Source organism: Lycium ferocissimum, chromosome 6, assembly GCF_029784015.1.
Source record: "Lycium ferocissimum isolate CSIRO_LF1 chromosome 6, AGI_CSIRO_Lferr_CH_V1, whole genome shotgun sequence".
NCBI lineage: Eukaryota > Viridiplantae > Streptophyta > Magnoliopsida > Solanales > Solanaceae > Lycium > Lycium ferocissimum.
Window position 1 is genome coordinate 63,536,034 of NC_081347.1, and position 26,649 is coordinate 63,562,682.

At 35.6% G+C, this 26,649-nt stretch overlaps 1 protein-coding gene across 1 annotated transcript; it reads left to right on the forward strand.

The window, feature by feature from the left end:
- The first annotated feature begins 10,469 nt into the window (after positions 1-10,469).
- LOC132060003 (protein VAC14 homolog) lies at positions 10,470-25,437 on the forward strand. The gene is made up of 20 exons (XM_059452848.1): positions 10,470-10,879; positions 12,844-12,957; positions 13,679-13,744; positions 14,946-15,035; positions 15,115-15,234; positions 15,646-15,674; positions 15,794-15,936; positions 16,062-16,156; positions 16,861-16,947; positions 17,041-17,148; positions 17,293-17,384; positions 19,702-19,783; positions 20,985-21,050; positions 21,637-21,752; positions 21,867-21,987; positions 22,211-22,372; positions 22,477-22,605; positions 23,850-23,918; positions 24,459-24,743; positions 25,360-25,437. The coding sequence occupies exons 1-20, from the start codon at positions 10,784-10,786 to the stop codon at positions 25,366-25,368; spliced, it is 2,079 nt and encodes a 692-aa protein (XP_059308831.1). The 5' UTR covers positions 10,470-10,783; the 3' UTR covers positions 25,369-25,437.
- The last annotated feature ends 1,212 nt before the right edge of the window (positions 25,438-26,649 follow it).

Genomic DNA, 26,649 nt, shown 5'->3' on the forward strand with positions numbered 1-26,649 from the left:
TGAAAGCATAAAGGATAACATGGGGTAGAAGAACCACTTATACCACTTGAAACGTTCATCACACTTACTTACCCTTTTTCTAATGAAAACCTTCCATACATACACACACACACATATATATATAATAGTACTATACCCGACCATATAGGTTCGGTGTCATACATATCCGGCCATAACAAGGCTCAGTGTTATACATACCCGGCCATAATAAGGCTCGGTCTTATACGTACCCAACTGTAGTGGTGTGCGTGCAGTAGATATCATACCCGGCCACATAAGCTCGATATTACCAAATAGCCATACATATATATATATATATATATATATATATATATATATATAAAGTATCATCAACATCATCATCACTATATCTTTCCTTAGAGGGTCAACTATCGTAGGATGAGATCAACAATGTCATGAGAGTATCAAGACTTAGGAGCTTTAACACTTCTAGAAATGGATGCGTCATGGAAGACATGGTGAATTCCATGAATAGGTGTACAATAATGGAATCATGCCTTAAGTGGGAAGGGTTAGCCTTACATACCTTATGTCTTCTTAGCTACTTAACATTCTCCTCCAAAGCCCGAAGAATCTACATTTAAGAGGGTTTATAGCAAGGTTAGGTCTCGAAGACACTCTTAAGTCCAAACTAGTATAATTCGTAAGTTAACGAAAATTGGGCACCATTTTCCCTGTTTCATCTACTTCTACCAAGTTCCAAAACAACTCCCAAACAACAACAACATTATCAACAACACCATAATTAAGAGACTTCATTCAAGTTAGGCTCCATTCAATCCCCAAAACTCCTTTTCAATATCACTCATAACAATAACTAAAACACAACACCATATATACTTACATACAATACTTCCTCAATATCATTAATACCATACACAACAAGATTATACTTATAACATGCCAAAAATCATAATTCAAGTTAACTTATGGCTCATAATATCCTCAAATTCATACTTGAACTCCATTTTCACTTTTTCTTCCTTCAACCAAATGGTACAACAACCAAGCAACCTTAATAATATGCAAGAGATGTAAAAACTTACCTTAATCACTCAAGAACAAGTCTTGGATCAACTTACTCCACTAAAGTGAAGTCTCCAACATCAACACCAAAGGAAAACTTGAGTTCCACAAACCCTAGCAAGCTTCTTAGCACTTGAATCTCTTGGTTCTCTTGGATTTGACTTGGATTAGTTTATAGACTTGGAGATAGGGTTTTGGAGTGCTCAAGGATCTGATTTGGGGAAATAATGTGGCCAAATGAAATGAAACCAAATATGTAAAGCGTAACTTAAAATCCCGTCGGGCAATTCTACGCTCACTTTGACGGACTGTCAAAATTCCTACGGTCTGTCAAAATGCACCATCAAAGTGCCCAGCCAAACATGGCTTACTGTGACTATTTCACGGTGGAGCTCCACTATTTGACGGGCCATCAAACATTCTGCGGTCCATCAAATGGCTTGTCAAAGTGTCCCCATCCGATAAGTTGCTCGTGTCGATTCGCTTGACTCCCAATCCTTATGAAACCTTCTTGTCACTTGTGTAACACTTCATTAACCATCTAAGAGGCCCTATAGCTCCTTCTCAATTCATTACTAAACAAAGTATACTCCATTATTGCGAAATCATCCCAAACATGACTTACATCCTACTTCCTTCGACGAACTTAATTCCACCGATTCATATGACTTCAAAATCTTATGGTACGCGCTTAAAGTTATCAAATACTCTCCTTAATCTCATAAGGACTTCATGTCCACTTTAGGCTTGCATTAGTCTACTCATGATTCAAACGACTCGAAATTTCCAAGATGTAACATTAGTACCGAGAAAACAGCTGCGAGTTTGTGGAAGAAACTTGAAGATCTCTACCAGAAGAAATTAGTAACAGCTAGAATGTTGTTAAGGCAACGTTTTACACACCTTCAAGATGAAGACAGGTACAACTTTACAGGATCATTTTGATGCTTTTAATAAATTGGATATGGATCTTACTCATGCTGATATCAAAGTGGAAGATGAAGAACTAGCATGCACTCTATTGTTTTCATTATCACCGGCGTACAAAGACGTAGCTAATTCAATGATGTACAGTAAGGAGATAGTCATATTACATATGGTAAGACATGCATTGGATTCAGATAAATTAAGAAACCATATAAATAATGGTGAGAAAGAGGACCATGGTAAGGGTTTGACGGTTAGAGGTCGCTCGAGCCAAAGAGAGAGAGGCAAATCAGTAGCTAGGTCAAAGTCTAAGAAGAGAGTGAGTAGGAAGGATGCTGGATGTTGGGGTTATCATCAAAAGGGTCACTTTGAGAGGGATTGCCCGAATAAGAAGATTGATAAAACAACGACGGTGCGTACGGTTCGGGTAGCTAAGACATACGGGAGAAGATTATGTGCTAAGCTTGACGGATGACATTCGGACACCGAGTGGATTTTAGATTCGTACCTTTCACGTATGTGCTTCGAAAAGATTAGTTTACTAGCTACGAAACAAGTGGGGGGAGTACTTATGGGTAACGATGCGATTATACGAAATAGCGAGCGTTGGTTTTAGCCGTATACGGTGTCATGACGACATCATAAGAACATTGTCTAATGTTCGACATGTTCCTGATATGAAAAAGAATCTGATCTCTCTTGGTACTCTTGATAAGCTCGGATATAAGCATGCAGGTGAAGGTGAAATCTGCAAGGTGACCAAGGGTTCTCTAGTCATATTAAAGGCCAAACTGGAGGGTGATCTTTATGTACTTAATGGCAGCACCATTCTAGGTACTGCGAATGCTGCAACCTCACAGTTATTAGGTTATTAGTTGATGACAAGGCTAAGATGTGACATATGAGATTAGGTCACATGCGCGAAAGGGGGTTGAAAATTTTGAGCAACTGAAACCTTTTGAAAGGTGAGAAGATTAGTACACTTGATTTTTGTGAGCATTGTGTCCTTGGAAAGCAGAAACGGAATTGGCTTTAGCACGGTAGGCAAGCACAAAACGGTACTTGACTACGTTCATTTAGATTTATGGGGTCCGTCTCGGGTTCCATCCAGTGTGGAAAGAGCTACCTTATTGCTTTCGTTGATGATTTTCACGCGAGGTTTGGGTATACTTCTTAAAGGCTAAAAGTGATGTCTTTGAGAATTTCAAAAACTGGAAGACATTAATTGAAAATCAGTGTGACAAAAAGATTAAGTGTCTTCGAACAGATAATGGCTTGGAGTTTTGCAATGAAGAGTTTGATAATTTCTACAAGATTCATGGTGTATTGAGACATAGAATTGTTAGGCATACACCACAATAGAATGGAGTATCTGAAAGGATGAACCGCACTCTTCTTGAGAAAGCACGATGTATGCTCTCTAATGTCAAGGTGCGCGAGGTTACTGGCGGGGAAGTAGTAATCTTTGCTTGTTATCTTTGTTAATCGTTCATCAGCGTCGGCGTTTGACTTCAAAACTCCAAATGAGGTATGTTCGAGTAAACCGTCTAATTACTCATACTTAAGAATCTATGGATGTCCCGCATATTATCATGTAAGTGATAGAAAACTAGAACCTAGAGCTCGAAAAGGTTTATTTATGGGATATGCTGAAAGGGTAAAAGAATATAGAATATGGAGTTTAGATCCTCTTGGTTTGTAATCGGTAGAGATGTTACTTTTGATGAGGGCCTCATCTTGATCCTAAAAGACTTATTGAGTTTGCAGGACGGAAAGTTCTTACAACAGAAACGGTAGAGAAAAATGTGAAACTCACCGAGCAGGAGGATCAAATGACTCAGGTGGAGTCAGATAATGAAAAAAGCTCACACAGTAGTACTTGAAGGTGAACCATACAGTATAGCTACTGGAAGGGACAAACGAATTCGAAGCCTAACCCAAAATATTATCCTCAGCCTTCGCAAGCTAATCTTGTGGCCTATGCATTAGCTACTGTCGAGGGGGAAATAAAGGATCCGGAACCTTCAAGCTATACAGAAGCTACTATGTGTGGTGAAGCTAATTAATGGCGTTTAGCCATGACCGAAGAGATGAAGTCTCTGCAGAAGAACAAATATGAGATTTGGCGAGTCTACCAAAGGGGAAGAGAACTGTTGGTTACAAATGGGTCTTCAGAAAAAAGGATGACATTCCGGGTGTAAAAGATGCTAGATACAAAGCGAGATTGGTTGCTAAGGGATTTTGTCAGATGGAGGGAATCGATTACAATGAGATTTTCTCACCAGTCGTGAAGCATAGCTTAATTCGTTTGTTGCTAGCTTTGGTTGCCCATTATGACTTGAAGTTTCATCACCTTGATATCAAGACTGCATTCTTACATGGTGAACTTGAAGAGGTGATCTTTATGAATCAACCCGAGGGTTTCCTTATTGAAGGAAAAGAAGACCAAGTTTGTCAATTGAAGAAATCTTTGTATGGTTTGAAACGATCGCCCACGACGATGGTACAAAGAAGATTTGATGCGTTCATGATTACTAAAGGTTTCTCGAGAAGTGCATTTGATAGCTACGTGTATCACATGACGGTATCAGTAATTCAAATATTTATTCTTGTTATATGTTGATGATATACTTATTGCTTTTGCTAATAGTATGACAGAGATAAATGATTTGAAGAAACTGCTAAGTAAGGAGTTTGACATGAAAGATTTAGGTGAAGCTAAGAAAATCCTTGGAATGGAGATTCACAGGAAGAATAGTGAGGTACATCTCTCACAGAAAAAGTATATTGAGAAGGTAGTTCAGAGGTTTGACATGAATAAATGTAAACCCGTTACTTTACCGTTAGCACAACATTTCAGACTTTCTTCTTTGATGACACTGCAATTAAAGGAAGAGGTGGAGTACATGTCAAAAGTTCCTTATTCTAGTGCAGTTGGTAGCATTATGTATGCTATGGTTTGCGCTCGATCTGATATTGCTCAAGTAATGAGTGTGGTAAGTCGATTCATGTCTAATCCGGGTAAGACACATTGGGAAGCAATTAAGTGGATATTGAGATATCTTAAAGGTTTTTTGAATGTTGGTCTAACTTTTTGTAGGATGAGAAATGAAGGCTTTTCGGTCCTTGGTTATGTGGATTTTGATTTTGCAGGTGATCTTGATAGAAGGAGATCAACAACGAGCTATCTCTTTACTCTTGCAGGTAGTGCCATAAGTTGGACGACAACTCTCTAGTCTATAGTTGCTTTGTCCACAGCGGAAAAGTGAATATATAAGCGACGACGAAGCGATAAAGGAGGCTATATGGTTGAAAGGTTTGGTGTCAGAATTGAGTAGGGTTCAACATGAATCAACTCTAAAATGTGATAGCCAGAGTGCTATTCACTTGATAAAAATCAGAAATTTCATGATCGCACTAAACACATTGATATCAGATTCCATTTTATTCGTGATATTGTTGAACAAGGCATAGTTAAGGTCTTGAAGGTTGACACGAAGGGCAATGCAACAAATATGTTAACCAAGGTGGTTCCTCTTGTTAAGTTCAGTCATTGTATGAATTTGGCAAGAGTTCGCACAAACTGATGCATCAAGATGGAGAACGGTAATCTGGGTAAGACACATTGGGAAGCAATTAAGTGGATATTGAGATATCTTAAAGGTTTTTCGAATGTTGGTATAACTTTCTGTAGGATGAGAAATGAAGGCTTTTCGGTCCTTGGTTATGTGGATTTTGATTTTGCAGGTGATCTTGATAGAAGGAGATCAACAATGGGCTATCTCTTTACTCTTTACGAGGTAGTGCCATAAGTTGGACGACAACTCTTTAGTCTATAGTTGCTTTGTCCACAATAGAAGCTGAATATATAGCGACGACGAAGCGATAAAGGAGGCTATGGTTGAAAGGTTTGGTGTCGAGAATTGAGTAGGGTTCAACATGAACCAACTCTAAAATGTGATAGCCAGAGTGCTATTCACTGGATAAAAATCAGAGATTTCATGATCGCACTAAACACATTGATATCAGATTCCATTTTATTCGTGATATTGTTGAACAAGGCATAGTTAAGGTCTTGAAGGTTGATACAAAGGGCAATGCATCAAATATGTTGACCAAGGTGGTTCCTCTTGTTAAGTTCAGTCATTGTATGAATTTGGTAGGAGTTCGCACAAACTGATGCCTCAGGATGGAGAACGGCAGGGCAAGGTAGAGCTACTAGTATGTACAAGGTTTCGGTTAATGTCTTTTGTTTCCTGCACGGAGTTAGCTCACGTAGGCTTAGAGACATTGGACTGAATGACGTTCATATGGAAGCTCGAAATTCATCTCAAGGTAGAGATTGTGAAGTTGAGAAGATATTCAAGCTAATTCCTACTTAAAAGCGGAAAGAAATAAAAGGAAACTTTTTTCTTTGTTGGTTTTCGAGTGTTATTGGGATTTAGATCCTTTCTAGGAAAGGATTAGACGTAGTAGTATAAAGACATGCTAGCTAGAATTTATTAAGTAGGACAGAATATAGAACCTAAGGGCTCGTTTGGTTAGAAAACAAGTTATCCCGGGATAACTAATCCGGAACTTAGTTATCACAAGGATTGTTATTCCACCCTCGATGTGGGATAAAAAAAATACTATAATCCGGGATAAGCGATCCGAGATTAGTTATCCGGGGTTTTATTTCAACCAAACGTGGGATAAGGCGGCACTAAATTTTTATCCCATGACTATTTTTGCTTATCCATCATACCAAACGAGCCCTAAGAGTATTCAATCTTATAACTTACTTTCTCCCTTGATATTAATAAAAGTGTCAGCCGTTCTCCGTGAACTAGGATCAGATCGATCCGAACCACGTTAATTACTGTGTTTTTATCGTTTCCGCCTAACAATTTTCAAGAGCAAGAAGTATTTGGAGGCAATTGGATACAACTAATGATCAATATAGGGATTTACAAGAGTTCACTATTTAGAAATTCTATAAGGAGCTACAAGGTACATTCCCATAAGTCCTATGGAGGAAACTAGTCTGCAATAATTTTGGTGCTTCCAAATGGACTTTTATCTTTAGAGTGGCTGTTTTAGAAAAATTGTATACCAAGGATAGGTTAGCAAAATGGTGAATCACTACTAATTTGAGGTGTCCTTTATGTCCTACTAGACACTTGTTCTTTGTATGCCGATGTTTGGAGGTAGTTATTGAGCTAACAGAATATTGACAGGCAGCTCCAAGAATGGAAAGATGAACTGGTGTGGGTGACCTAGGAAGGTGCCCTGCTGCTCAAATGTTTTGAATGGTTGAATCTTGATGTGTGTATCATCTTTGGAATTAAGGAGAGGAACTTCAGGTTGTTTCAAGGGAAAGTAAGAGCTCATGATGAAGTGATTAAAATTGTTATTCGAGAGGTCTGGCATCGAGGGCTATCAAGGAAAATGTTGAAAGGAAGATAAGGACTCTATACTTCTATCATGTATGAGATGTTGCTGAACTGATAGGGGTTAGAGTTTCTGGACAACAGAGGCTACTGCTTGATTAAGGTTGGATTGTAACCTTGAGTTTTTTTTTTTTTTTTTTTTTTTTTTTTTTTTTTTTTTTCGCAGTAAATTCTCACCGGTAATAAAAATAGTTTTATTTACAAAAAAATCATAGCAATGTCTCTTTCGTATCAGTACAGCTCGCTAAATTTTCGAAAGGTCATCTTAGAGTCACACAACTATTAGAATGTCCGATTCATTATAGAAAAATAGCAAGATAAAATCAATATATTTATATCAAAGTGGACATAAGTAGGTGAAAGCGGCTATACGAGATCAGTATCCATGTTTTTTCCTCTCAATTTTTTCTCTATTTAGTTATATTCTTTAGAAGAGGGAAGAAACGAATTTGAAGTAACCTTTCATAAAAGTCCGTCCTTCTTGTTTATTAGCAACAAACTATCATTTGAATTGGTTTAAACGGTTGGGTTTAAAAGTAAACTTTTTTCTATTTAAATAACCAATTCCTTGCTAATTTAGCGTCAGTTGTGGAGTCATTGTTGAAAGAGTTAACGAAGTTTAGGGACAGGAATTACAAAACCAAGGTTTTGGAAGGTGGGAGGTTTGAGAGATAATAAGTCATGGTAGGTTGTAAAATTGGCTGAAGGTTTGAGGGATATAGATTGGGGGCGTGATGATGCAAATTCTCAGTCACTTTCTACTCTTACAAAAAAAAAAAAAAAAAAAAAAAAAAAAAAAAAAAACACACACACACAAACAAACAACAAAGGTACAGATATTTGAAATTTATAATGTAGACAAAGAGAATGAAAAATGGTACTAATGAACGTGAATAGAGTGCACATAATAAGGCGAAAATGGAAATTGGACTTAGGTGGATGAACAATGAATTGTAGAGAACAAGATATAAATGAAAATAGTGCTAACATGTAAATAATAAATGAAAAAGAAAGGAAAAAAATGAACTATAGACATAAGAAAATACGTCTGGAGACATGAAAGATAAAGTGATTTATTTTCACTTTTGCATCTTTGCATGCAAACATTAACGTAGTTCTTGGGTGTGACTATACTAGTCTTTTGTGTCTAGTGAGATTATTTAGAGGATTTGATTTGGCTTTCAGCAAAGTAATAAATTGTGTAGATAATTCATCAATTTTGTTACTCCCTCTGTCCTATTTTAACTGTCGTGAAGTCATTAAATCACAACATATTATTTATAAATCATTAAGTCACAACATATCTTTAAGTCTAAGCATTTCAATTGTCTTCATTCAGACATAAATCTCAACTAAACATTATTCTTTTATGTTGGATAAGAAAATGATTACATGTCCCTCATTGCGTTTAACATATTAATATTTGACACACACACACACACATTTATACATTTATATATTATATTAGTAAGTTATAAAAATATTACTACAATAATTTTAAAAATTAGTTTGATAAAGAAACATCATATCTATTTTAAATTTAGATAGTTAACAAATCTGATTTTAAAAAATTGTGGAAGTCCTATAGGATTGAAGTGGTATGAATAGAATACGCGTTGGTATTTTTTTTTTCTAGTCTAAACTAACCATTTATTTTTATCAAAATTATTTATATGTGGAGTGTGAATAAGTTTGAAAATAAGGAAAGAAAAAAAGGATATTCTTGTCTAAATGTACAATTTACAAAAGATATTACCAAACAGAAGACTTTTCCTATAATCTTTTCCCGTAGAATTACACCAAACAACAAGAGGAAAAGAAAAAAAAAACTTTTTCTTCAATATTTCCGTCGAGTCAATTTTGGTTTTTGCTAATTTCTTTAACCATTTTTAGGTCTGTTTTACTTCAATTTTATCAATTACTACAATCATAGACATATATTTGTGTTTGTGTAATTGTGTTTATGCTCAAAATTATCGCTTGACACATATCCGTCTGTTAAAATTAAAGGTAAATTTGCGCCAAAATATAATGTGTGGGGTATATTTAAAACGAAAGTATAACGGTTGAAATATATTTGGAGCGAAATTCAAACAAGGGGTATATTTTATTTTACGGATATTTTTAAAAATATACAGCTTTTGAAAATATTTACGCCACGTAGCCCAATATGCAATATTATACAACATTATACCTGGGGGAAAAAGCATTATATACTCCATAATGTATCAATCTTGTATAAAGTGTATAATAGTGTATTAAAGATGTTTATACACAAGTATGGTCTAAATCGAGTGTTTATACACAAAGTATGGGCATGGTATAGTATGATACGGTATTTGAAACTTCGATACGGTAACTTCGATTTTCGGTGTCTAAAAGTACTATAACGTTACCATACCAAATTAGTTCGGTATGATTTGGTGTTTTTTAGTTCGGTTTCGGTATTTTGCGGTATAGTAATTCGGTTACCATAGTTTGTTCGACTTCAACATACATATACTCATATCGTAGAGAATTATGATTTCGCCTATTCACGATTCACGAAATGTCTTAATTATATCATGCTAATACCTCACACATGAAAAAATATTCAAAAGAAAATACAAGTAATCATCTTCGTAAATCAGTTGCACAAAAAAGACATTTCAATCAAGAAAGAGTAGTCAAAATTTCAACATCTAAATAATTAGTCTTGTGCTAATACTAGTTTATATATTTGTTAGTATTATAATACTAATATATATTAGTTTATATATTTGTTAGTATTATAATACTGATATATATGACTTGTATACGTAACAATATACTTCGATATATCAATTTATTTTATAAATATCAAATACCATATGAAATACTGGGTATTTTTAAAAATGTCTGCATCTGCGCTAAATACCAAATACCGAAACCACCATATAAAAAAATTTGATTTCGATACGGTAATCGGATATTCTTGTCTAAATGTACAGTTTAAAAAAAGAAAAGAAGAAAAAGGATATTCTTGTCTAAATGTACAATTTTAAAAAAGAAATATCACGAAAAGACGGCTTTTCCTATAATCTTTTCCCAAATTACAGCAAACAAACACTGCCCAAAGCAAAAAAATAAAATAAAAATAAAAAAACCTCTCTTCAATCTTCCCTCTCAAGTCAATTTTCATTTTCGTCAAAAAAATTTCACATTTTTTAGATCTGTTTTACTTCAATTTTATCAGTTACTACTGTGTGTGTGTGTGTGTTTATGCGCAAAATTATTTAAATTGAGGTTAAGGAAAGATCAATTGAGTAATTTGATTTCAAATTGGGAAATTGAGTGTTTGTAACCGGGTCGGGTTTAATTTGTTGGTTTTTTAGGGTTTTTGAAATTGAATTACTGTTATGACGACTGCTGAAGCGTTAAATGTGATTCCAGCTGCTGTTTTGCGTAATTTATCGGATAAGTTGTATGAGAAGCGTAAAAATGCTGCATTGGAGGTTTGTTTTTCTAGGGTTTTGTTGAATTTGCGTTTTCTTAGTGCGCGTTTGGACATAAGAATTGTAAATTTGGAAAAAAAGGAGTAGTATTTGTTTTCGAGTTGAAAATTGGACATGAATACAAATTGGAATTGTGAGTGATTTGGAGTGAAAATTGTGAAAACAGCTTTTTGGAGTTTTTTTCGGTTCCAGAATTCAATTTGAAGTTGAATTATGGAATGTCGTAACAATTCTATGTCCAAACAGTTTTCCGGAATAATATTCCAGAAAAAAGTGAAAACTATCTATGGCCAAACGGGCACTAACTCGTTTTTTGTGATTTTGGTTTGCGTAATTTATCGGATAAGTTGTATGAGAAGTGTAAAAATGCTGCTTTAGAGGTATTGTTTTTCTAGGGTTTTGCTGAATTTGTGTTTTCTTAGGGCGCTTTTGGACATAAGAATTGTGAAATTCCGAAAAAAAAAAAAGGAGTAGTATTTGTTTTCGAGTTGAAAATGGTATTTGAAAATTTGGAGTTGTGTTTGGAAATGAATACGAATTGGAGTTGTTTTTTCTAGGTTTTTACTGAATTTGCGTTTTCTTAAGTGCGCGTTTGTACATAAGAATTGTGAAATTTGGAAAAAAAGTAGTAGTATTTGTTTTCAAGTTGAAAATGGTTTGTGAAAATTTGGAGTTGTGTTTGGAAATGAATACAAACTGGAGTTGTTTTTCTAGGGTTTTTACTGAATTTTCGTTTTCTTAGTGCGCGTTTGGACATAAGAATTGTGAAATTTCGGAAAAAAGAGTAGTATTTGTTTGTTTTCAAGTTGAAAATGGTATTTGAAAATTGGAATTGTGTTTGGATATGAACACAAATTGGAGTTGTTTAATAGGGTTTTGCTGAATTTGCGTTTTCTTAGTGCGCGTTTGGACATAAGAATTTGTGAAATTTGGAAAAATGTAGAAGTATTTGTTTTCAAGTTGAAAATGGTATTTGAAAATTGAAATTGTGTTTGGATATGAATACAAATTGGAGTTGTTTAATAGGGTTTTGCTGAATTTGCGTTTTCTTAGTGCGCGTTTGGACATAAGAATTGTGAAATTTGGAAAAAAGTAGAAGCATCTGTTTTCAAGTTGAAAATGTTATTTGAATATTGCAGTTGTATTTGGATATGAATACAAATTGGAGTTGTTTTTCAGTTTTTGTGAGTGATTGGAGTGAAAAAAGTGAAAACAACATTTTGGTGTTTTTTCAAATTCTGGAAAATTCCAAAATTCAACTTAAGTTGAATTTCGGAATTTTCTGGCCAAACATGATTTTCCGGAATTTCAACTCCGGAAAAAAGTACAAAATATTCATGGCCATACGGCCACTTAGTTTTCGTCTTTGTTTTTGTGATGTTGGTTTGTTCAATTTCAAAACCGAGGGTTTTCCTCTTGTTTTTTGGGAAACTTGCCTAAGTGTACCCTGCTACCATCTAGTTTACCAAACATGGCCGAAGTATACACTGCCTATACACTTCGGCTGTATAGGTAGGGTATAGGTGTGTCTATTATATGTATAGGTATGTACTCCCTCCGTTTCAATTTGTTTGTCTAGTTTTGACTTGACACGAAGTTTAAGAAAGTAAAGAAGACTTTTGAATCTTGTGGTCTTAAATTAAAGATACGTAGAATGTACCAAAATGCCCTTTAATCTTGTAGTCTTAGACATTGGAATTAAAGAGTTGCCAGAAAAGGAAATAGGCACTCTTTTTTAAGCGGACTAAAAAGGAACGTAAGACAACCAAATTGGACGTAAGACAAACAAATTGAAACAGAGGGAGTATATTATATGTATAGTTAGTATACTTTATACACTACCTATACGCTGTGTACGTATTTTGTAAACTAGATGGCCAAATGTTATTTAGCTGAAATTTTCCCTTGTTTTTTGTGGATGTGGGGTTTTGGCTGATATATTGGCGGTTATTGATTTTGTGTAGTTGGAAGGGATTGTTAAGCATTTGACATCTGCGGGTGATCATGATAAGATCAATGCTGTTATCAGTTTGTTGTCCCAGGAATATACTTACTCACCTCAGGCTCATAACCGGAAAGTGAGTTTGAATTATACTCTTTATATGTGGTATGTTTGGTAGTATGGCGGAAAATGCTACTCTCTCAGTCCCAATTTATGTGGCATCTTTCGCTTTCCTAGAGCCAATTTAACTAATATTTGAAGTTAAAATTGGATCAGATTAACTTAATGTTTTAAAATTAAAATTTAGACATTCAAAAACTATATGAATAAGTACTATAAGTTGCAAATTTCTCATGTAAAATATATGATTCAAAAAATACATTTTAAAATGCTGGTCAAAGTTTACATAGTTTGAATCTCAAAAAATGAAAAATGCAACATAAAGTGGGACACAGGGAGTATCCTAAATTCCTAAATCATTTTCCAGGTTTGATAACTTTTTATTGTGGAAAATGTTTTCTTCATGAAGAATAAAGGGACGAAATGGCTTCGTGTCCCATTTGGGTGGAAGTCAGTTTTTTTTGCAAATATCACAATTCTTACTAATCACTTGATCAACGACATTTTTTTAGACCTTTGCTAATACAGAATATCACCAAACACTATTCCATACTCTATTTAACACCATATATGATTATCATTTGGTACCTACTTTATACCCCCACCCACCACTGGAATCCCCCCCCCCCCCCCCCCCCCCCCCGAAAAACATTCCCCTCTAAAATAAATACACCCGGACTATATTTTCTTTGTAATACGAATATGGTTATTTGCCTTTTGTGTTCAATTATGTTCAGGGAGGATTGATAGGACTGGCTGCAGTAACGGTTGGTTTGACTACAGAAGCAGCGCAACACCTTGAGGTAGGGCATTTACCTCGGGATCAATTTTGTTTCCTATAAGTTCTCAATTTTGTGGAAATGTGCTAGAAATTTTTGGTTTAGCAATGAGAAAGGGTGAGGTTATGCCTCAGGGCTTTGGTCTATTGGTAAGAGCACAGCGCCATGCCTATTGAGAAGCCCCCTTTATTCTTGCATTTTCCTTCATATGAAAGACATATTAATGCACTGTACCCAAATATTAGGTGCTAAGTTTAACTACCTTATGCTTGGTTGAAAGTTGATTTTGAAAGGTATTCGGCCTCTAGAGGGAGGGGTATACTTCCTGGTATATACTTTGTTATAAGTATTTCAAGCATAAGTTGTTGGAATTCTTGAAAGAAGAGCTTCCCCTGGTCCACTACTATTGGGAACACTGATAATATTGTGGTCATTATTATAAAAAAAAAAAAAAAAAAAAAAAAAAAAAAAAGAAAAGAAAAAAGAAGAGAAGCTACGTTTTAAAGGTTCGCCTTTTGAAGTTTAGCTTCAACTGAATTTCCTTGATTGTAAGTTAAAGTGCAGAGTTGGTTTGGGAGAATGGTTTAGATGTGCGGTAGTGTCAGTTTGCCAATACGGGTAATTGACTGGATATCGGTGTTTGCATGATCATAGACTTGCTCCTCGAAGAAAAAGCAATGTGCGTAAAGATTTAGGTTTGTCCACTATCTTATTATCTTTCACAGGGGTAATCCTATTTATTTGTTTGAACAAGTTCTGTTTTCTTTTCATTCTCCACCGTTTTTAAATTATGTTCCTATAAAAAATTGTAGTATATATATTCTGTGAATAGAGAAACTAAGTTTTTGTGCCTTACTGTAGTTCTTACACTACTTCAGTGCCTGGAATTGGAAAGGCTTTAGGTTCAGGTCCTTTAAAGATAATAAAACTCCAGCCCTGTTCCCGAAAAAATGAAGAGAAGATAAACTTGTAATAGTGTATCCATTTTACTTTTGGGTTTTTACACTTACAAGTTACTTTTTGTTTCTATATTTTCTTCCTTGACATCATATGTAGCTTTTACCATCACTTATTCAGAGAACAAGTAGCTTTATATATGGTTGCCTTGAAAAAGTTACTGATGTTCTTTCTGGGGATGTTATTGTTATTTGGGATGTTGATTGAGGATTGTGCTATTTCTTTTTCCCTTTATGCAACTTACCTCTCATCCGGATTTGATGTCCAGCAAATTGTACCACCAGTCTTACACTCTTTTTCGCACCAAGACAGCAGAGTTCGTTATTATGCCTGTGAAGCTTTGTATAACATAGCAAAGGTGAGAAAGATAAAGGAACCCGTACAACACATGTTCTTTCTAGTCTTGCTGTTTGGACATCATTTTTGCTACTTTGCAGGTTGTAAGAGGAGATTTCATCGTATTCTTCAATCAGATCTTTGATGCTTTGTGTAAGCTTTCGGCGGATTCAGATGCCAATGTGCAAAGTGCTGCTCATCTTTTAGATAGACTTGTGAAGGTAATGCATCACTTCATTTGAAGGGATTGGTTAGAGAGGGAGGAGTATGCCAACATTTAGAAATGAAATGTGTTGTTTAGATGATAAAGAAGTAGAATTTGATATACTGCAACAAGGAGGGGGATGGAAGGTTTTGCAGAGGAAAGGAGAATCTAAAGATGAGGCTTGAGTATTTGTTTCATTGGGTAGTTCAAAATGGTGTAAATTTACTAATTTGAGGAAGAAAAGTTGTGTGTCCTTTTCTTTCATATTCCAGTACTTTATGGGAGAGCGGACTAAAATGACCTGGAGTGCCACCCTTCTGGCACAGAGTTTAGGAGTTGCTTTAATCAAAAGATATGCACAGTTTTGGTATTTTGACTGATTAATTTTGGGTGATAACATTGTGCTACAACTTTTGTTGGGATGCAGGATATTGTCACAGAGAGTGAGCAATTCAGGTGAGTTTGGGTTGTTGGAAACCAATATCTTCATAGAACCAAAGTTTAATTTATTCGTGTTAAAGTTTAAATTATTCGTGTTGCTGAGGTATTAATTGTACATTTTATTTCTTGTACAGCATTGAAGAATTTATTCCTTTGCTGAGAGAACGAATGAATGTCCTCAATCCTCATGTCCGCCAATTTCTTGTTGGGTGGATCACAGTTTTAGATAGTGTTCCAGATATTGATATGCTCGGTTTTCTTCCTGATTTTCTTGATGGTAATTGCTTGTTTTTTCAAAGTCAAACATTCTAGTTGTGCAACTCAATGTTTCTAAATTTGTAAACTCATATGGTCTCTCTTGACTTGATCTCATATGGTCTCTCTTGACTTGATGAAGTACAGGATTATTTAATATGCTGAGTGATTCTAGCCATGAAATACGGCAACAGGCTGATTCTGCACTTTCAGAATTTTTACAAGAGATTAAGAATTCTCCAGTAAGATCTCTGTCATGTGTGGTGTGTTAAATTTTTTAATGAGAGGTAGAGTGGCTGTTCCCGATAAGACCCTCAGCTCAAGAAAAGCTTACCACACGACATACATTTAACGCCCCAAAAATCAAACTAACTATCCACACAAACTGAATCTCTTATCTACAAAAGAAAACATAAGAAACAAATTAAAAGAGGGCTTTTGATCCGTAACAATGGATATTTGGCTCCTTCAAATAGTCCATTGTCAAGAACTAAATCTTAGCTCTAGATTTAGTTCAAAAATGGTAGGAGCACTTTTTTATGGGACCAAATTATATACAGAAACAGTGAAGAAGAGGTGTCATCAACGTCATTCCTTATTTGTCTAATTTCTGTCCTTCCATGTTTGCGAATCTTGTTTTCTGTTTAATGCGTCATAAAATATATCAATCAAGAATGATCATTCAGGTACAATCAGATCCGTATGGTCAATATGACATTACATTTTGCAGCTCTTTAATTCTCTGTATTTTAAGCATACCGAAGAGAAAATGTAGTGGTTTGTGATGAAATATTATAGTTCTTGAAGGGAATAAATGTCTATCAGTACTGCAAGGATATTTTTGTCTCTCAACATTTGGTTTGAGGCTTCCAACTTTTTATGATAATATATAGATTTTTGTTTGTCCTTTGTAAGTTTTCTAACTTGAAGAATGCCGCTCTTTAAGTCTGTAGATTATGGCCGCATGGCTGAAATACTAGTGCAGAGGGCAGGCTCAAAGGATGAATTTACTAGGCTGACTTCTATCACTTGGGTGAGTACGTTGATATGCATGTTGCGCGTGTACCATGTTATCCTGCTTTCTATTGATCATATCTGTTTGAAAGAATTATTCTGTGCCGTGCAGATAAATGAATTTGTGAAACTTGGTGGAGATCAACTTGTCCCTTATTATGCTGACATTCTGGGAGCAATATTGCCTTGTATATCTGATAAAGAAGAAAAAATAAGAGTTGTAAGTGGACATGGTCCCTTTTTTTAATTGTATTTATGTTTCTTTTCCTGCATGTGCTACCTTTCTTCATTGTTCTTGCTTCTTTCTGTTCCTTCTTTGTCCGTCTCTCTCACTTTTCTATTCATCTGCGCTTCTCCCTTTTAGGTTTCTCGTGAAACAAATGACGAACTTCGTGCAATTGAGGCTGATCCAGCTGAGGGATTTGATGTAGGAGCAATCCTCTCTGTTGCTAGGAGGTATGGAGTTACTTATTGAGGGATATTTGTATTTTGAATATTTAAAGAAGTTGAACTGTCTTGATAGTACAGTAAGGTCCTATCTCGTCTTGATTCTTTAACAATCTTGGGACTTTTAGAGAAGCAGTCAATAGATAATCAATTAAAGAATTGATTAGTTTTATTAAATAATAGTAGTTGGTTTTTTGTTGAAAAGTGATTTTTATATAGTAGCCAAATACTTCTGACTATAGAACTACAGCCTTAATGCTTAAATTTGTTACGTTCCTTGTTGTCTGTTGGAAACAGCCTCCCTACCTCCACAAGGCAGGGGTAAGGTCTGCGTACACTCTACCCTCCCCAGACCCCACCTGGTGGGATTATACTGGGTATGTTGTTGTTGTTGTTGTTGTTGTTTGTCTTTGTTAAAGAGATGGACCTCAGGCCTAATTTATTCCCAAGAATTGATTGCCCAATATCAGATAAGAAGACAACAACCTTTTCCCTTGAGCAACGTGGGACTTGACACTCCCCCACACGCTCGGACTGGACAACTATAAAATGGTTAGCATAACATGGGAGCTCAACATTGTGAAACATATCAACAAGGATCGATGGATCCGGATCAGATACCATGTTAAGCAATGGACCTTGGACCTATCTCAATCCGCCAATATCATATAAGGAGAGCATAACTCATTCAGGAGTTGACGGTCTCTGTTGGGATGTGTGTCATTCTCTCTTCCCTACCTTCCAACTAATTTTCTAGCAAATAGGTCTATTTAATTCTATTAGCGTTAGTTCCCGATTCGTGTCTCAATCTCCTCTTAATGTCTGTCTTTCTTCCTTCCTTTTTTTTTTTTTTTTTTTTTTGATATGGTAAAGGTTTCATTAAAGGAAGTACCAAAAAGGTACCAGAAAAAGTTACAAGCTACAACATAACTGTATCAGTTGCATTCCGAAAACACCTATAAATTCCATAAGCTGATCTAAGTTATTTACTATATCTCCCTTACACCAAAAGTACAAATTTTGAGGACATCTATTCTTCAAAAGAGTTAACTCCTTTGGTCCTCAAAGCATCTCTTATTCCTTTCCAACCAAATGGTCCAAAAGATGCAAAAAGGTATAGTCTTCCAGATTTTCTTCAGATCTTTCCTGACTTTCTGATATTGCCAGCATTATCTTGTTAATCTCTTGTTTCTTTTTATTTTTATTGCCTATTGTTTTATCTTCATAAGGCGACCATTGCAAGTGTAGGACCAGAAAATGTGTAAGAGTTATGTTTCAAAAGCAATCCTTTGACTGGAAAGTAGAGAGTCTTATAGTTACAAGAGTTTGAACAGCTGTACTAAATCACTGATGAGAAAGACTCACCGACTCTGGACTGCACACAGAAGTGGCAGATTCTCAGCGAACTCCTGCTATAGGAACCTAGACTCCGGAGCCTCCATCTTTGGAAAATGATATAAGGAACTAAATCTCCTCAGAAGGGAGCTCATATTTTGGAGTTAGCTCATGATTTATGTCCCACACAAATTTGCGAAAAGCAAATGCAGTGCAGCAGATGTTTTTGTGTGGAAAAGAAATTGAGAGCAGCAAGAACTTATTTTTGCTTTGTACTGTAGCTGGATAATTGTGGAACCTGCTTTTGAATAAATTTGGGATGAGAAGGGTGTTTTCAAATACTACGAAGGAACTCTTGTGCTGCTGGATGGGATACATGTGTAGGAATGAACCAAGGAAATTATGGAGAAAAACCCCAGCCGGTGTGTGTTCGGTGATATGGAAGGAGAGGAACCAGAGATCCTTGAGGGAATATACAGTTTTACATGTTTTGAAATGTCGATGCCTAGATCTGTTAGCTCTGGTGTACTTTCCGCAATGCAGACGACAAAAATGGTATAATTGATTTGTTCTATAGAAGAGTGAACAACAACAACAATAACATACTCATCTGGGGAGGATGGGGTGTACGCGGACCTTACTCCTACCTTGTGTGGGGTAGATAGGCTGTTTCTGATAGACCCTTGGCTCAAGAAGAGCATTTAAAAAAAAAACATGTTTGACAAATGAAAAGTAAAAGCTATGGTGAAATCCTGTAGAAAAGAAAAGTACTACCCTTTTCTATTGTCCAGACTATCTTAGTGCTTGGCTATTAATTAAAAAAATTACATATAAAGAAAGCTTATTTTCACCATATAACTAATTTAATAAAAAAATGCGATTGAATCATTTATGAAACCTTTTGAGTTCGTGATAAGAATAGTTGTATCCAAGTGGCTATATGTTATTTGTATTGCTTCTAGTTAACTTTCTGTCTCAATTTGTTTATCAGGCAGTTGTCTAGTGAATGGGAGGCAACTCGTATTGAAGCATTACATTGGATGTGGACCCTGCTTAATGGACATCGTTCAGAGGTGAAGACCTAAAATTCAATAACGTTCACCTTCTTTTTCTTTTGCACAATGAGAATACTCTCTCATGGATTTACTGAATGACATAGGAGTAGATATCCAAAACTACGCTGGTTTATCAGTGGGGATTCAATAGTGTTATCTATTAATGCTGTGTATGGAGCCAGAGTTGCTAAAAGTACTAGCTCATGTGTTGTTGGTTTGCTTATTGAAGGACAAGGACATAAGGTTTTGAAAAGTGTTTTCTACAAGAGAGGTCATGAATCATGTTTGAAACCTACAATTTGTGTATTTTTCATTTAGATATAATTGAATCAGTGTAGAACGAGCAATGGGCTTTAAAAGGAGAGAAGTCTTGGTTCCTTTCTTTTGGTGGTTGTCCCTTCTCTCTCTCTCTCTCTCTCTCTCTCTCTCTCTCTCTGGCATGAGACAGTGGAGCAGGGAAATGTGGTGCTAGTTTCTTAGAGCCATATTATACCCCTGCGACATGGTTATTACTCTACAGCTGCAAATTTACTTTAGTTTCTGCTGCATCATGGTTGCATGTGATGTTGTCATATTCTAATAAAATAAAGCTCATTATTGATGCTACTATACTTGTATTTTCAGGTTCATGCATGATAGGTGTATACGTTACAAACTGGATTCAACTTTAAGAAGTAGAGCCCGTTTGGATTAGCTGAAAAAAAGTGGCTTTTAAGCATAAGTGCTTAAAGTACTTTTTAAGTGCTGAAAGTTATTTTATAAATAAGCAGTTACGTGTTTGGATAAAAGTGCTTAAAGGGTTTTTAGAAGTAAGGGTAGTATTGGAATTAACAGAAAATATAAGGAATAAAAGAGTAAAGTTGTTGGTCAAACCAAAATGGCTTTTAAGCCAAAAAAAAAAAAAGTTGGGGTTGAGCAACTTCTTGGTGTTGGCTTATTTTAAGCTCTTTTTAACTTAATTTAAGCTGTTTTCTAATTTTACCAAACACCCAAATAAGTTTAAAATGGCTTATAAGCTGGTTTGACCAACTTATAAGCCAATCTAAACGGGCTCGTAGTATTATATATTTGGTATCGGGATAAGTTCATTGATAACACTCATATTATGCAAAATATCTTATTATTAGTCACTCAATATATGTTTTGTTCTCAACTCTTTTGTGGTTTCTAAACTTAGAACTGTTAAGTGATTGTTCATGTTTCCAATTTTTTGAAACAGGTCTTGGTTTTTCTGAATGATGTCTTTGACACTCTCCTAAGGGCACTATCAGATCCCTCCGATGAGGTATCTCCTATTGCTTTAATTCTTTTTCATTGAGTTTGTCATGCGGGTTTGCTTTGCTAGGTCTAGTCATTGTTCTAGCTTTCTAATCAACAAAACTATATCCCAGAATAGTGTATCTTGATGGAGAACTGTTGGTGTACAAGTGATAGTAGCCTATGCGTTTTTTCTTGTAGCATTACGGTTGTGTTTTCCGGAATTTGCTGACTTCCAAAAGTTCACTTAGGCTTTTGTATATTAGGTTTTCCTCTTTCAATTTTAGTCTTAAGACCTTCACACTCTTTGTATAGTACGATAAATTATGCTTGGCCCTTATTATGTTGTCAAAAAGAAACATTTATGCTTGATCCGTATTAATCTTTATCATGAAATGGAAATGAAAGTTTAAGATGATATAAGATAATGGGTAGCTGTTCCGATAAACAATGCCTCTCAGTCCATATTTTATTTGAGTTGCTAAAGTTATCTTTCTAGCTTCAAGTTTAAATACTTGTCTCAAATGAGAAACCCATTATTCAGGTTGGTGATTTTAGAGGGTGCTTCCTGATATTTTGTTTGTTCTGAGAGTCTTCTTTAAATTCTCTTCCAGGTAGTACTCTTGGTGCTTGAGGTACACGCATGCATAGCTGAAGATCCGCAACACTTCCGCCAGCTGGTTGTTTTCCTAGTTCACAGCTTTCAGCACGATCACTCACTTCTGGAGAAGTAAATGCTATATTCTTTTTTTTTCTTGGGGGCAAATTTAATGGTTTGCTCTTGTTGTTTGATTTATTGGAGATTCTTTTCTATGGATATCTTAGTTTTCCAAATCCCTTTCAGACGTGGAGCTTTGATAATTCGACGGCTATGTGTACTTCTAAATGCTGAAAGAGTTTACCGTGAACTGTCCACAATACTTGAAGGAGAATCAGATTTGGACTTTGCATCTGTGATGGTTCAGGTTTTACTTATTGCTTATTTATCAAGAGGATATCCCTGTTTCTAATATACAGAGTGAAGTGCCACGACACAAAGCTCACACTTTGTTTTATTTAATTAATTTAATGTGATATCACAGAACTGTCAAGTTCAGTTTTGAGATATTGTCATCTGGGGCTCATATTTAATTTATGGTGTTTAATGTTGTCATTGCTGTAAGCTGAGTGAGCTGGTGTTTGTTTCAGGCTTTAAACTTGATTTTGCTTACTTCACCTGAGTTGTCTGACCTTCGGGATCATCTTAAACAATCACTGGTCAAAGATGCTGGGAGAGACTTGTTTCTTTCTTTGTACGCATCATGGTGTCATTCACCAATGGCAATGATAAGTCTCTGCCTATTAGCTCAGGTAAGCCTGACAGCCTGCAAGTTTTCGGGCATTCCTCGTAGCTGTATCAAGCATTTGTTCATATTGTTTCGCATGAATATAATGAGCTTCCATCTCTGTTACAGGCATATCAACATGCAAGTTCTTGTATTCAGTCTTTGGTCGAAGAAGATATCAATGTGAAGTTCTTAGTGCAACTTCATAAGTTGATCCACCTTCTGGAGACTCCAACCTTTGCTTACCTTAGGCTGCAGGTGTTTTGAATTTCTCCTTTTATTGATTGTGAAACATAGAACTTTGAATTCCTTTATCATTTATGGTTTTTTATGATCTAGAAAATAAACATATGCATGTTTGTAATTCCTTTTGCCCAGGAGTTGTCCTGGAAAAGGGAATCTAGCCAGAAAAAATCTGAGCGTCTTAAGTTCTAAGGATATATGCTTATCTTTTAAGAGGTAGATCGAAGGAAAAGGAAATGCATATTTCTTTTCTTTTTATAGAGTAGATCGTTCTAATTTTTTGGTCGTGAAAGCTGCCTTCTTTTCATATAGCTGATCCCTACTTACTTGGGATTGAAGTGTAGCCATTAGTTGTTTGTAAAAGCACTCCTCTTTACATGTAGCCTGTTCTGTTGACTGCACAAACATGACTTTTGAAAAATATGCTGCTCCACTCTCCATTTTACATACATGTTAAGAAGGGAAACCAGATTGGAATTGAGAAGCTCATTGCATTAGTACAAACTATCTCGTCAATCTATTCTGCTGCACCAATAAGAGCAATCCTGTACAATATTCTGACATTTCTTTTAACAGACTTCAAATTCATGAGCAATCCTGTAGAAATAAAAAGAGGGGGGGGGGGGGGGTGAAAGTTCCATTCCGTTGGTTCTCATGATTTGTTCCATGGTTGGGCTTTTCATTGTGCCTTCTTCAGTTTCTGGTTTTCCATGTCTTTTTGGGAGGCTGCAAACTTACAATTGCTTGTTCTTGATACCCTAATACTGATTTCTTTTGGTAAAAAGACGTGCATTTTACCTACAAATTGTTGCTGCATCGCTATTGGAAGTCCCCTTGCTCTAGTGGTTTGTTGGTGCTCAAATGAAACCTTGTTGTTAACTGCAAATATTGGGGGCAAGATTAACTCTTTCTCTAATATCTATTTTTCTCCTTGTTTAACCGTTGATTTCTTTAACAACTTGGAAAAAAGCAATTTATTTATTTTCAAAAAGCATTTTTTGTATTCTGCTTTATCTGTTTTATGAAGTTGGTTATGTCCAAGATTTAGTACAGTATGTACGATTATCAGGGGTGTAATTTTAACTCCTAAATATGAGCATCTGCTCAGTCGCAGTATGAATCTTGTATCGGTTTTCTAATATTTCTTTTGTTCTCAATTTGATGTACAAGCAATTTTATTGTATTTTTCTCTCTTTTTTTTTTTTTTTTTTCATGAATAAGTTCAGTTAGGAGTATCTTAGTTGCTCTTTTTCTTGCAGCTTCTTGAACCTGGAAGATACATATGGTTGTTAAAAGCATTATATGGTCTGTTGATGCTGTTACCGCAGGTATGTTTAGAGATTATTTTCTCCATTAGTAACTTGAGTTGAAGGTTATTGCTATCAACCGCGTCTCATTTGTGATGATGCATGCCAGGATAAGTTTGCAGTTGTGCATTTGATTGTGCAAGTTGAGTTTCTGTTGAATCATATGCTAAGAGTTAGTATGTCATGGCTATAATTTCCTGCTTATACTTGAAATAATCACTCATGAGTTGGGTATTTTCTTTCAAAAAACAAAATTGTGGTGTCCGGGCCAGATTGAAAAACCTCGACTATTCTACCAAATACTTGCTACCTTCCATCAGCACAGGTATTGGGTAACTACACCCACTAAGGCTTAGACATATGGGAAGAAATCGCCTACTGTTATTTTTCTCTACTGGAATTTGCTCATGAGTTGGTTTTTATGTTAATAATATGGTGAACTCTTTACAAGAGCTTATCCAACTAATTTTTCCTGATTATCGCTCTTATATGCACAATTTAAAAGTATTAAGCTGCACATAGAAGTTTGCTGACGTAGATATTCTTCATCAATTGATATAGCAAAGTGCAGCTTTCAAGATTCTTCGTACTCGGTTGAAAACTGTTCCTTCATACTCCTTTAAGGAAGAGAAAGTTTCACGAACATCGTCTGGGATTCCATTTTTCAACGGAGGAGGTGGATCACAAGTTACAGAGGATGGCAACCCAAATGAGAACTCGCATGATATGCATAATGGGATTAACTTTGCTTCTAGGCTGAAGCATTTTAAGCAAATTCAACAGGAGCATCGTTCGCATTCAAAGTCAGAGACTCATTCACGTTTTAGTTCTGCTTCATCAATGAAGGTTAGTGTGCTTCATAATGTCTACTTATTTCGCTGATAATATTTTGGTTGCATATTACAAAAGTTAACTAATATATCTGAGGGTAGAAATATCCTATATGTAGACGTAGTTAATGGTTTCGACCATGATCCACTGCTTGTTTGTCTGTCTGGGTTGAGTATGGAGAAAAAGAGTTCTTAGATTTTTTGGGTTATGCTTTAAATGTGCCAATGACAAATGATGGATATATTTGGTGTGGGTTGCATTCGTGATAAACAAGTGGTAATGAGGGTTGTATGTGTTTCATTGTTGTGAAGTTCAATATCTCTGTTATGTGTATCATTTTTATATTGGAGAAATTCACGGTGGGGCTTCTATCCCAACTCCAGTTGGCGCACAAGCTCAGAACTCTGGGGAGTATACGCCTGCCTTCCTACCCTTCTCCCAACTTAAATACTAGACTCTAAAGTTTGAGTCCATTATGTGTCATAACTCTCACATCACATGCTTGTGATTCTTACCACCGAACCGAAGCCCTGGGACCAGTATACTTTATTATGTTGAATGGACCTTTCTTTCTTTTCTAAATTTTGCTCTGAGTGCGTTGGAATCTTAGCTTGAACCTATCTTAATTCAGGAGTTATGAAGACCAGAAGAATCAAAACAATCTGCTGCAGCAACAGACTTGAACAAGCCTTCTTCAAGATCATCGCGAAGAGCCCTAGTACAGTTGCAAGTTTGATTGTTTTCCCGCTCCTAATCGAGGTTTCTTGTACAGCAATCTTGATTTGCTTTCTTTTTCTTTTTTGAAAGCATAATCAAGCTTCGCTAAGTTGTAAATTGTATATCTTAGTTGTTTGTTTTCTCAAAATTCATTGAGTTGGAAAAAGGGGAGAAGGGGGTATAACTTTTAGCTTGGATATTCCCAAGCTATTTTTTTAAATCCTTTGAAAGATTTTGAAGGTAAAATTAGCCCATGTGTTTACGTTATTTTTTTGTTGTTGAAGGGGAGCCTTGGAGCAATAATAAAGTTGTCTCCGTGTGACCGATAGGTCACGGTTTCGAGCCGTTGAACCAGTCACTGATGCTTGCGTTAGGGTAGACTGCCTACATCACACCCTTTTGGGTGCGTGCGGCTCTTCCTCGGATCTTGCGCGAATGCGGAATGCTTCGGGCAAGTTAAATGTGTAGGATATAAAAAGTTCCTTTTATTCATGAGTCTTCTATTACAATGAAAGATTCAATTTGTGTATTATGCATCACTTTAGTGAATGATGTATCCTTCATCCCATTCGTCGTACTCGGATTTGAATAATTCTCAAAGCTTGAGTTTTGTGATATATCCCATGTTTTCTTTGAAACAGTACTCTATCTAATAAATTGCATGGACAGGTTGATCCTAAAGAGTATCTTATTTGTATCTATTGGGAATTCTTATCTTGCCAGGAAATAAAATTTTGGTTTTCTTATCTGCAAAACGAAATTTAAAACAAGAGGAATTCATGTCAAGATTAAGAGATACGAACTTGCAGAAAGATTTGGTTAAAGAAAGTTACAGAATGCTAAGAAAAAAAAAATGAAGGAATAGAAGTCTAATGCAACAGTGCTGTTTTTATTAGTTGGATCTATTGAACTTTTTGATTAATGGAATACCTTATTACTTAAACGAACAATAGACTTTTAATTTCATTATCATTATATAATAACTTAAATTCTGTTAAACAATAAGTTGTAGTCCGTGTCCTTTCCAGTAGCACATTGCAATAGGAATCTTGGAAGCTCAGATGCATTAAACAGACTTTGTTTTATTTCAACTTGTATTTGTAAGAAGTGCTGTTTACCACCATCTCATGATCAGATAGTGATTTTCTTAAAAGTTCAAGAAATTAGAAGCTAAGTGGAATTTAATATAAAACAACACAAAGGA

Bases quoted from the DNA above. Each gene is read 5' to 3' on its own strand.
- LOC132060003 (XM_059452848.1), top strand. From the start codon at position 10,784: ATGACGACTGCTGAAGCGTTAAATGTGATTCCAGCTGCTGTTTTGCGT. The intron at 10,880-12,843 runs GTTTGTTTTTCT...GATTTTGTGTAG, and splicing joins GTAAAAATGCTGCATTGGAG to TTGGAAGGGATTGTTAAGCA. The intron at 17,385-19,701 runs GTATGGAGTTAC...TTTGTTTATCAG, and splicing joins ATCCTCTCTGTTGCTAGGAG to GCAGTTGTCTAGTGAATGGG.